This window comes from Peromyscus eremicus, chromosome 9, assembly GCF_949786415.1.
Source record: "Peromyscus eremicus chromosome 9, PerEre_H2_v1, whole genome shotgun sequence".
Lineage (NCBI taxonomy): Eukaryota > Metazoa > Chordata > Mammalia > Rodentia > Cricetidae > Peromyscus > Peromyscus eremicus.
In genome coordinates, this window is record NC_081425.1 from 107,767,042 (window position 1) to 107,779,330 (window position 12,289).

General features: G+C 42.9%; 1 protein-coding gene across 13 annotated transcripts in view; it reads left to right on the plus strand.

Moving 5' to 3' along the window:
• Window positions 1–12,289, plus strand: part of Cadps (calcium dependent secretion activator) — a 456,343-nt gene that overhangs the window by 382,616 nt on the left and 61,438 nt on the right. For 11 of the 13 annotated variants that reach the window (XM_059274214.1, XM_059274212.1, XM_059274215.1 and 8 more), the window contains 2 exons: window positions 2,495–2,569; window positions 3,457–3,540. In XM_059274214.1, coding sequence (XP_059130197.1) covers window positions 2,495–2,569; window positions 3,457–3,540 — 159 coding nt within the window. Of the gene's footprint in view, window positions 1–1,620; window positions 1,636–2,494; window positions 2,570–3,456; window positions 3,541–12,289 lie in introns of all 13 variants that reach the window. The other 2 variants (XM_059274221.1, XM_059274220.1) reach the window with 1 other exon arrangement.

The window sequence follows — 12,289 nt, forward strand, 5'->3', positions numbered from 1 at the left end:
ATGAAAAGTCAGGCATGGTGGTATATGTCCAGACCAATAAAAGATCTGTAGACAGCTCCTGAGAAATGACAGCCAGGTAGTCCTCTGGCCTCCACAAGCAAATGTGCAAGTGTACACACACACACACACACACACACACACACTGGAAAAATGTTTATTATAACAGGAAGATCATAATGCTTATATACAATGAAAGGGAGAGATAGTAGGACTACATATAAATTAGCATGTGAAGGTATATCATACCTCAATAAGCCATGGTGTCTCGACCTTGTTTCTACATGAAAGGGCATGTTCCTCATTAACCCCTTAGACACAAGGCATACACCTTAACCTGAGTTAGGATACAGAGAATACTTTCCATCTGCTTTTACCACTTCCATCAAGGTTGTTAAGAAGCCCCTTGTGCACTGTTTTATCTTGTACTAACTTTCACACAGCCAGCTCTTCTGGCTAAGCATAATGTCCTAATTAACTTAATAAATGTGACTCATTTACATCAATCCAAAGAAAATCTAGTAGAACAAGTCAGTCACATGACAACAGAAAGTGAGGATATGATTCTGGGTCTTATTTCAATACCTAAAAATGAATTTGGAATACTGTCAATATTCCCATATTCTTTTGCTTTAACATCCTTCTTTGTGTCTCTAGTACAGAGTCCTATGGATTCTGTTTCTTGTTTTTTAAGTTTTGGGTTTATGCTATTTACAAGTAAATCTTTCTTGAATCTAGCAGTGTGGCCAACAAGGGTTCTGAGTCATCAGGACAGAACACCATGGACCGTTTGCTTTTTTTCTCTTGAATGCAATCTACTGAAAGGAGGATGCCTCTGTTGTGGCTACTTGAGGAACTTGAACACATGATAGTATTTGAATTGCAACTACAGTTGGCAAAATGTTTTCACATCTAGGTACTCACTAGATCTTCAAAATAGCTCTATGAGTCTGGGAGCCTCGGTGCCAGAAAAGGGCTCGGACACTGAATTCTTAAGCAATGTATCTAAAACAGACCAACCAAACAGCTTTTGTGTTAAGTTTTGCTTTGTTCTTTGTTGTTATATAGTTATACCCATTATGGATACATCTGATGTCTTGATATGTGGAAATCTATAGAAACACATAGAATAGTCAAGTTAAGGTCCTTAATATGTCCACTTCTTTAAACAGGGATTGGGGTTTGGGGGAGAGAACCATCATGTGTCTCTTGGTTGTTTAAAAGCATGGAGTTAAAGCATATTCACTGAGGAGCCCCTTGTGGAAATCAGCAGTCTATATTGTCTTTTCCCATTCTGGGCCCAGGTCATAATGCTGTCACCTGTTGAAGGTTTGCAGCTAAGGAAACTGAGCTCAATGTGGAGGCAGTATGGCTTCTGCCCTCATGCTGGGACATTATCCAGGTCTTCCAAGTCCAAACCAACCTCTCATCTCCTTGCTCCTGTTCAATCATCCTGCTTGCCAGTAACCAGAGTATTGCAGCACATCTTATTCTTATTTCTGTGTTTTAATAGCTTTGTGATGCTTTATTTAATTTTCATTTTCTCGTGTGTCCTTTTGTCCTGATTTTTATTTGCACTGTTCCTTTTTCTTTTTTATTCCTAATTAATCATCCTTCTGAAAGTTTGCTAAAGAGTGGGTAAGTGCACTTTTCCTTTCCAAATAACAATGTTTTGTATTATTGTTTTTTGTGTTACGGAAATACAAAATAATTCAAATGGATACTAAAATGTTCTAATAAATGTCAAGGAGCTGGCATATAATAATTTGTGTTGAAATTGCTTTTCCTTTTCCCCTGGCATTTACAGCAGATTTTTGTTTGTGTGGGGGTTTGTTTTCACATTACTATTTAAATTTAATCGACAGCACCAGTTTGAAAAAATTTGGAAAAACTTAGCTACAGTCTCAGCAGAAGGTCTAGCCTGGGTCTGCTTATTGCTAAACAGAAAGAAAAGGAAAAAAGTGTCGTTTGTCACAGTGGCTCAGAAAGAGACACTTTACTTGGACTCTGGGTCAGAACTGATGTGCTCTAAGGCCCAAAGTACCTGACAGGTTTTTGCAAAATCATTGTCTTAGTCAAATTCCCTTTAGAGAGACCCCCAAATTGCTGGAGTTGCATCCCCCAGCAATTTCCCAGAAATAGCATTTCCCTCCCCAATATACTAGATTACTATTGAATCAAGCTTTGTGAAATCTGGTTCAACACACTGCCAGGCCATTAAGCCAGCCAAGTGTGCTGTTATGTGTATGTGTCCACACACGTCAAAGGCATCTGAAGCCTTAGATGAGGAACAATGAGCTTGTGATTTTTTTAAGCGCTTTGGGTCTCTCGCCATCAAAGACCAGAAGTCAGAATCGTACAGCTGCTTCTAGGACTATGGAAACAAACTGAGTCTGCAAGCCAGGCTTTTTTATAGATTGTATGGTCTAAATCCATGGGCGCATGCAGTGCTGTCAACCACCCGACATGCTAATATGTGTCTTTCTGTCTTCTTTAGCATCAATACCATTCAAAAATAGATGAACTAATTGAAGAAACCGTTAAGGAAATGATCACACTCTTGGTGGCAAAGGTAACCTTCAGCGGCAGGTGAAAGGGGGCATTGTGAATGTTGCTTTGTTGTGTCTACATTTCCATTAAAATGTAACACGTTAAAAAGTTGAGCTGGATACTCACATCTCTCAACAAACAAGATTGTACATCACCCAGCCCCGGCTTGCAAGGATTTTCTGATGTTCCTGAGCTGTGTGAAGATCAATTGATAAAGCGGCATATGTTATCTTAATAAGAATGTGTCCCCAAACGTCGCACTAGGTTATGAAGAAAACGTTTGTTTTGTTTCTCAGCACTGACAAAGTTAGATTTTGAAATACATAAAGTGAAACGGTAATAAGGAATTCTGCCATCCCGAAAACCCCTTTCCTCTCTAGTTTCACATGCAGTGAGAGTCATAATAAAACAGAAAAGTCAGATAAAGCTATTTCAGTCACCCTCATGAATTATAGAATTTTAACTAAGTAATGCTGAATGGGAAGACATTTATATTTGCCAGTGCTAAACTTCTGTTTCCCCCAAATTACTGATAAAATACAAATAAAAATAGATTGGATTAAATGTAGTGCTAATATGTAATGTAAAGACTGCTTTGCGCAGTTTGGGATTTGAAAAGTGCATTTAATATTATCGCATGCTATATGCAACTCAATAATATTTTGTCACTTTGCACTTCTGTAACACTCCGTATTTGCAATCACATAATAATGAAGAGAAAGCCGGATAAGTCAAATATTGCCATGCAACGGCAGTCTTTTCCTTTCTCCGAAGTGAGAGTTAAAAAAATGGAATGCAGAAACGAGCAGGGGGCTGAGTTCTAGCCTCTAGGTGGCTGGGACATGTTATTCTTTCTTGTAAACAATTATAATTTGAAATAATATTTTTTTCTTTTTGCTATTTTACTAGTTTGTAACTATTTTGGAAGGTGTTCTGGCGAAGTTATCCAGATATGACGAGGGGACTTTGTTTTCTTCTTTTCTGTCATTTACGGTAAGTAAAGAGCATCCTGATTTCCTGGTTGTTGTTTTGGTTCAGTTGTGGTTCTGCTTGGATGATAAGTAATGTGTGGTTTTGTTTGGGGTGGCAGTGTGTGTTAATTACATTCAAGCATGAATGTAATTCATGAATGTAAAACACTGAAGAAGAGGCAGGGCATCCTGTTAGGGCGTGGAAACTGTCGGTTCCATGTCATGTGTGAATGCACAGTATGCGTGCACAGCCAGAGTAACCTGCCTTCCCCTCTCTTGGCTATGACAGGAATGCAGTGAGGACCACCATTTTTTACCAATAAATACTTTTAGGGATTGTATATGGTGACCTTCAGGTCAGCTGGAGCTCGAATGCCTTTTTTATGGTCCTTACTCTACTAGTTACGTTTTTCTTAATTGAGTTAGTTGCTCACATTTCAAGTCCAGGAGACCTCATAGAGAATGGAGGCTGCATTTCCAAGTGGATCTGTCCAATACACAGGCCCAGTCTATGGGAGTTGAAATATGGAGTCTCTACAGACTGGATGTGCTGGCAGCCCTGTGTGATTCCTCTGAACAAGAAGTTCTCCTAGTCTGCCTGCCTGGACTCAGGAGCTGTTTGTGTTTATATATCCCTGAGATGCTGACATATCCTTCCCAAATTCTTTGAGGCTCCAGTTCTACACTAAAATTAGGTAAGACCGAGGCCAAAGTTTAAGTAGACGGACAAGCAGGAGGCAGCAGATTTCTGTAGATAAGTAATCAGAGGAGAAGGTCATTGATTCTGCTTCCCTCTAAGTTCCTGCAAAGTGGGTACAGTAATGGTGCATGAGTTCTAAGCTGGAACAACAGAAGTTAGGGGCCTTTGTCTGTAATAATCTCCCAAGTGAGCATCAAGTGCCAGGTAAGGCCCAGAACATCATCTCAGGTACAACTCTTCATCTTTGGAGTCCCACAGAAGTGAAATCCCTTCAGCATACTGACCAACTGTGTGAGCCTGAATAGGTCTTTGAGCCTGGGTTTCCTCACTTGTAAGGATATGGGAGGTGGATAATGGTCTTAGTTTATTAGGTAAGACTTGATAAATGGCATTGATTACTAATAACAAGTAATGAATATGATTATGATAAGTTACAATCATACATGCATACAACTTCTTTCCAGACATGTCCTAAAAATGAGTAAATAAACAAATATATCCTATTTTGGTCTTTCCTCTGTCCATAGTTTTCTCTTGCTAGGAACAAAAGCAAATGTTGACTGATGACATTTCAAACAGTTACTAGATGGTATCCATCTATCAATATGCCCAGCTTGTTTTGATGTGTAACTGTGACCTTCCCAAATATAAAGATGAATTAATCCAGGAGCATGCCCTAGAGTTCTGCAGTTCTTCAGACCTAGAAATCATTGTCAAGGGTGGATTGGGAAAGGGACAATGAAACATTGCATGCAAACTTCACTCTGCAAATATATCCATAATGTGTCATATCTGCAAAGAAACCTACCAAGCCCACTCCTTTGACAAAGAAAGAAACCAAGACCCAGAGAGGGGGAGTCCTTTGTTTGAGGTCACATAGCAATATGTGGAGTGGGGACAAGAAGCCAACCCCCTGCCAGTTTCCCACCGCTGAGTGGCTTCTGGAGCGAGTGGGATTCCACTGGCAAATGCCTGGCGCTGGAAGGCAGATGGGCTCATGAGTGGGAAGGACTCACAAGAAGGATTCAGGGCACATGAGTTGGAAATAGACAAGGATTCACTACTCACTGCAACTGTGGAAATGATGAAGAATGGGGTGGAGTTAAGTGCAATATTTCTGCAAACTTCTAATGCCCGTAGAAGACATTGGCGTTAAGACGTCATTTTGAGCCAATGTTTTCACCACAGTATACTTGAACCCATGACCCAGGGAGGCCCCTTTGCTCTTTATTACTTCTACTTTTGTCCCAGCCAAGACCCTTTTCTAACATGAACTTTCCAAAAGATTTGTTAGCAGCTGGCTTAGTAGCCACCAGATGAAGATTTCAGGATCCTGGGAATCCCCTGAGAAAGTGAGAAACCCAGACCAAAGTGTCCCATGATGACTTTGCAGCTGCATTTCCCATCCTCTCATCTTTTCTAAGACATTTTGCAGCCTAGAGGCATGCCCAGCAAAGACACTGCCATACAGAACATTCCAGACCTGCTAAGCCTGGAACTTCCCTCCTTGGTGATGCTCCTCCCACGTGCTTGGCCACCCCACGGCCACAGGCACCCACTTCCCATTTGCTGCCTGTGTTCTCGTTGCCTGCCAGGACTCCAGTATTAGAGAGGGGGAGCTGAACTACTCAGAGGTGGCAAGAATATCTCCACACATGGATTCTGAGTTCCTGCCCAAACTGCAGAGGGTCTTTGAAGGATGCTGGCAGCCCAGTGGTGTTAACTTCTCAGGAATGGAATCGAGGTGAAAGGGTGGGGGCAGTGGGGGGGGGTGAGTGAGATATGTGGGGAACAAGTGCAGGAAGCAGCTGTGTGTGTTCCAGGACCCAGGACAGAGGTGTGGAGCCTGTGCAGTCTGGTGTGCCTTCCTTTAATTCTGCTCCTGTTTTCTCATTCCATTCTTTGAGCGTTACTGTGCACTTACCACATCCCCACCTCAGCAGGACTGCCAAAGATGAGCCATGTGCTCGGCCCCCCAGAAAGCTGACGCTTATCGACAAATATGCCACCCTGTCCCCCCTCTTTCTCCTGCTGAGCGCCTCCTTTCCTGGGTGGGCTTGATTTTGTGGTCCAAGCCAGACATTTTGGAAAACGTCTGCAGTGGCGCAGAGCAGGCAGGAATATTTATTTCTCATCTCCATCTGCATTGCTTCCTCTCTTGGAGAGGAGCTGGGGGAGGAGGGCGGATGAGATGTGGCTTCCTCGTGCCAGCCCAAGAGGCGCCCAAGCACACCCTCCTTTCCTCCCTCAGGGGCCTCAGCAGCAGTAGCAGCCTGGGATTGAGGGAGGCAGGCGCCTCTCGAACTTTTTCAAAGATCAGCCCAGTTGGAAGATATAGTTAGCAACTATCCACCCATTTCCCTTGCCTGCAAGATGTGCTTTTATGGCAGATGACTGTTTGGAAAGGTCTCTGGCTTGTGGGTAGCTTCACGCTGTTCTTTTAGGAGGCCAAAAGGCAGGGCAAGCAGGTACCCAGGTCTTTCTCCCAGATCATTCAAATACTCATTAGTTTACCCAGCATATCTTTACAGAGCACCTATATGCCCAATACTGTGCTAGGTGCTGGGGTCACAGCAGTGCTCCAAGAGATGCTCTCTGCCCTTTAGGAGTTTACATTTATTGAGGGAGCCCGGCAATAGGAAAGGAATGAATGATCAAGTGGGAGAAAGCATTGCCTAAGACGCAAACAGAGAAAAGAGGAAAGTGGGGAAGATATTATTTCAACCAGGACAATCACACAAGATCCATCTTGGGAAAGCCATAAGCAGAAATTTCAGGAGCCAGCTGTGGACAAAGAGGAAGTGAAGGGAATATTTCAGAGAGAGCAGTAGGCTACAAAGCAATGAGACAAGAGACATTTCTGCAGCATGTGTTACAATAAACATGAAGGGAGTGTAGGGCAGAGTAGCTAGGTTTTGGAAGTGAAGACTGAGTTGGAGAGGTCAAAGGGCAAAGGTCCAGGAACTGTGATGTGATGTGTTGTGCAGAGGAGCTTATGTAAGACAAGTGATTCCCAAGCTTCAGTGGGGTTCAGAGAGAAAGACAACCCCAAACAGATAAACCTAGGCAAGGAACCTCAGTACTGCCCCTTAGCATAGAGCTGGGTGACCCAGAGCAATGTCCCATACCCTCCCTTTAATTGCCTTTGCTGTGGTAGATAAATTCAGATGTCTAAAATAAGTACCGGAGCATACATAACTCCTGCTCCTTAACTACTCACTGAGTGCCTGGCACGACTAAGTGCTTTGAATATGTTCCTGGGACTCTCAGAGTGATTCCATTCTCCCAATGCCCTTTAAAAAGATGTTGGAACCAAGACTCAGAGAGGTTGAGCACCCACCCCAGCTCCACCTGAGCGTTCCTGCCACTAAGTTCCACAGCCTTCACAGTGGGGTGAAGACAGACAGGATGGTCTAACTCCATCCCACACCCAAAGGACATCAGATCCTCCAAGGCACCTGGATTTCAGCCAGCTACAGTCCTTCCAAACACATCCATCCCAGTTACTTACAGAACACACAGAAGCTTTCTTGAAACAGGAAGAAAAAACCCATTTCAAGGCCGCCAAGAGCCGAAGCCCTACTGTGTGTCCTGCCTTCTAGGTCTCTAATTGCTCACATCAGCTGTTTTTTCTTCTTGTCAGGATTAAGGTTGTTTTTCAACTTGACAGTGAAACAAAGTTGAAATGGTCCATCCCTCTAAAAGTTGTGGGAAAAGCTGCAATCAGTTCCCGTAAGCCGCAGCGGCAGCCTTTGTGCAGAGCACCTTGAGACAATCTGCCGCTTTGCTAATAACAAGAAATGGAGCAAAGAATGAACCTCCGTCCAGAGGGAACTGTGCTCACAGAGGCAGCTGGGGCTTTAGACTAGGGTGAGATTGCATAGCAGTTTGCTAATGTTTTTCTCGGTGTTTCAGTTTGCTTTAGCTTGAGAAAGCACCCAGGACAGGAGAGGTCACTGTACGATGTGGGCTGGTGATAGGTGACACAGATTCATCCATGTCAAAGGCTAACAGCATCAAGGTATCAACTGCTGGATTTTTGTGAGTCAGACCAATTGGCTAATACAGCAAGTGGCATGTCCTGCCTCGGATGTGCCACAGCCATGAGTGGCAGGACTGACTGACTGACACTGAAACTGAGTGTTTTCCATGCATTTTCTCCCTTTATCCTCACAGCCAGGCTGTGCTATAGGTTCAGTTCTTATTCCCATGTTATAGATGAGGCCCACTGAGTAATTCTCCAAAAGCCATGTGAATAAGTTACTTTTTTTATTATGGCCAGAATAATTGCCTAGATGTACAGAACCCATTAATGCTTCTAGGACCCACCCACTGTTACTTTATTCCTAATTGGGAGAAATAACTATTTGGGTGGCTGAAGAGATAGCTCAGTGGTTAAGGGCACTTGCTACACAGCCTTGAGTTCAGATCCCAGCATCCATGTAGCAAGCCCAGTGTAAGTTGGGGCAGAAACAGGAATGTGATGAGCCACAAGAATATGTTATAAGGAGCCCAGCTGTGTATTAAAGCTACACCTGGACTAGGCCAAGGGTCAGTCAAGTGGGAAGCCATTTAGCATGGACTATTTGATGTTACACAGCTTAATATTCAGCTGTGCCTTGTTATGAATTTCTTGTGCTCACAATTACCATAGAATGTGTGTGAACTTCCTGCTCAGGCCAGTACTTGGATAAGGTTAAGTAGGCAAAGCCAAGCAGGTGTAGATGCATAGCTTTGTTTCTTGTGCAAATGAAGCTCAGACCATCCCCTTGCCTTGAGGCCTAGTGGCTTTCCAGAGCAACTGACTCAGAACAAAAGAGGTTTTTACATATCAAGGTGGAAGGTAGGATGGAGCAACATTCCCTGAGTAGGCAGAGAACAGCCTGGCGAGGGGAAGAAGAAAACAAGCATTTTCTGTACAGGCAAACAGAATGGCATGACCAGGGAAAAGGGAAGAACACAGAGGTTTCTTAGATGGTAAGGTAGAACTCTTGTAGAGTTCATCAGAGCCAGGAGTAGAGAGCAAGTAGAGTTGGAGGGCGAAGAAACAGAGGATGAAGATGAGGCTGGAAGCATAAGAGCTTAGTCGTTAGCGGGACTATGAGAGGGCAGTAAAAGAGAGGACAAAAGAGAACTGAGTGTCAGGATGGAACTGAAGCTCTGTAGACAGGATTTCATCCCAGAGATATAGAGTAGGCAGACAAGGAGCTTGGTGTATCTAGATTCATTCCTGCCCCGAACGCCTGATGGAGCTGTAGCTGTATAGCTAGAATTTCGTCTTAGAGGAATAAAGTTAACAGACATACGAGTATAGTGTATGTAGATTTTTTTCCCTCAGATACCCTACGTTGGATGTAGTGTCTTCCCAGACTCTGGGCAATTCATACAGGAGGATTACTGAAACTTGCCAGATGTAAGCTTAGCCAAGAAATGTGAACTCTGTGTTCATGGAGAGACCTTGCCTCAAAGAAATAAGAAAGAGAATAATAGAGGATGATATCCAATGCTCACCTCTGGCCTACACACATACACACACACACACACACACACACACACACATACACACACACACACACAAATACACATGCACACACCACATGCATATGTACAATGCTCATACTAAATAAATAATAAAACAAAATCTGGCAGCATAGTTACTTTATAGAAAATTTATTCTAATCATCCTGTTTTGAAATAACACCCATGTAAGAGACTTTCCACTTCTCCCACTGCGTTTGTGCTTCTACATAATTTCTAGTTTTATTTCAGTCCTTTAGTCAACACATTTTTTAATATATACTGCATGCTCGGTACTAAGAACTCAGTCATAAATGAGAGAGACTACGCCTCTTACTGTGTGTTTGCGTGGTGAAGATTCACTCCCCACGAGTAATCACAAGCAGCATTACTATTCAGAGAGAGGGAGAAGTAGCCAGTGCAATGGAAATATAGAGCAAAGGCGCTCAACCTTCTCAGCAACCCGTGAAGAAAATTACTGGAGGGGTGCGGACATGGTCCTGTGTGGACAGATGAAAATGTGTCTGCACAAGAGTGTATGCATCTGTGTATGTGCCGTGGAAGCCAGCAGGACAACCTTGGGTCCCTAGGCTAGCTGGCCAGAATCTGACTGGCTCTGCTTCTCTGTCACTTGGGATATAAATAAGCACTGCCAAGCCCCTCTTTTTATAGATGCATTCTGGGATCACCTCAGCCCCAGAAGTGACCCTTAAATTAGAGCTACCGGAGAATTAGCATCTGACCTGACAAGGCAAGGATGCAATTAAGACAAGGCACAGAGGCCAGCTCCCTGGTGGTGGCCATGGCAAGTTGGGATCTTGTGACTCCAAAGCTGTGAGCTGCCATTAGAAGGTGACTTTAAAAGGCCTTCCATATTTCCCTAGTTCATTTTGCTCATTATGAACTAACAAAAACCCTGTGCCCAGCCAAGTTCCTGATCTCAGAATCACGGCTCACCGCTGTCTTCTGCCGGTCTCTTTCACCAGCCACTACTCAACATTTCAGATTTTGGCATTGGACTTTGGGCTCTGGGGCATAGTTGATCATCTGGTACCATAGACTCATTTCAGATTTCTGCCTTGAAAACACAGTTGACAGTTTACATACCTGCCAACCAGAGCAACTTATAGAAGAAAAAAGATAAGCATCTGAAGTTGACTGGTCCTCTAATATTCTATGGGGAAAACAGAATAGTCTTTGAAAACAAACGTGAGATTTTTTTGTTTTGTTCAGACTCTCAGGTGCTGAGCAAGCCACTCACAGAAATTCTACCGTGAAAGAAATACCTAATGAATTTGTATGCAGTGTCAAGTAGGCTAATTGAAGGTTGTAGAGTCCACCTTGACCTCCAGCCACACACAGTGGGAGCTTATTCAAGGAAATTTAGAGAGAGAAGGTGAAGCCAGGCTGAGAGAAATTGACAGGTTATTGGCCACTTCTGAGATCTGGTTCAGTTATCTGCAGAGTGAGGCTGCTGATGTCAGTGTCACAGAGCTCCTAGAACAATTGGGAATAGAGGGAACCATAGATTTTTCAGGTGGCCTGAGAATAGCACTTCTAACCTTGAGCATCAGTTTGCTCAGAACAGTAAGGAAGTTGAAATGACTCGGTCTGAATATTTCAACAGTGTTCCTTAATGTACTAGCCAGTTCTCGAAGCCTAGGCTTCTTTCCATACAACATGAAGCAAATCTGTGAGGATTCACCTTTCAAATTTCCGTGTCCAGAATTTTGATCTCAAAGATATTTGCCATTACATTTAGTGTATGTTTAGCATTTTGTCTTTCACTTATGCATAAACTTTAGGACATCTATTTATTAATTAAAATTTTAGTTAGGTCTGAGATGTAGATCAGTGTTACAGTGCTTACCTAGCTTGTATGTGGCCCTGTGTTTGAGCCTCCAAAAGAGAGATGATTGATAGATAGATAGATAGATAGATAGATAGATAGACAGAGAGTATCAAACATTACAATCAGTTACTCAGCCACCAGGTTTTAAATGATTTCTGTAAGTAAATTACTGAACCAGGAGTTGTAGACAAAAGACTTTTTAGCTGGGCATGGTGGTGCACACCTTTAATCCCAGTACTTGAGAGGCAAAGACAGTATTATCTCTGTGAGTTCAAGGCCAACCTGGACTACATAGCAAGTTCCAGAAGAGCCAGAGCTACATAGAACGTGTCTCAAAATTTTTTTTCTAAGTAATGTAGATATTTGACAATGTAGATATAGGTGTGTATTTATGTCACAATGCACACATGCACACATACATGCATACATATGCACATGTGCTCACGCATTAAGTACCCCAGCCATCTAGAATAGGGTCATTCCTTCTGTACTTCCTTTTCGTCTTTGTCTTTACATCAAGGGTGATGTCTCTACTTGGTCTGACCACATTTTATACTTCCCTAACATTCACATGTGTCCTGGGGGCCTCAACTCAACCCTCTCAACAGGTGACGATGAAGTCATGTTATTTGTTTTATTTATTTTTTACCCTTTCTCTTATCTAGAGTGACACTAATTTTCCATTTACAGTAGAAACGGTTT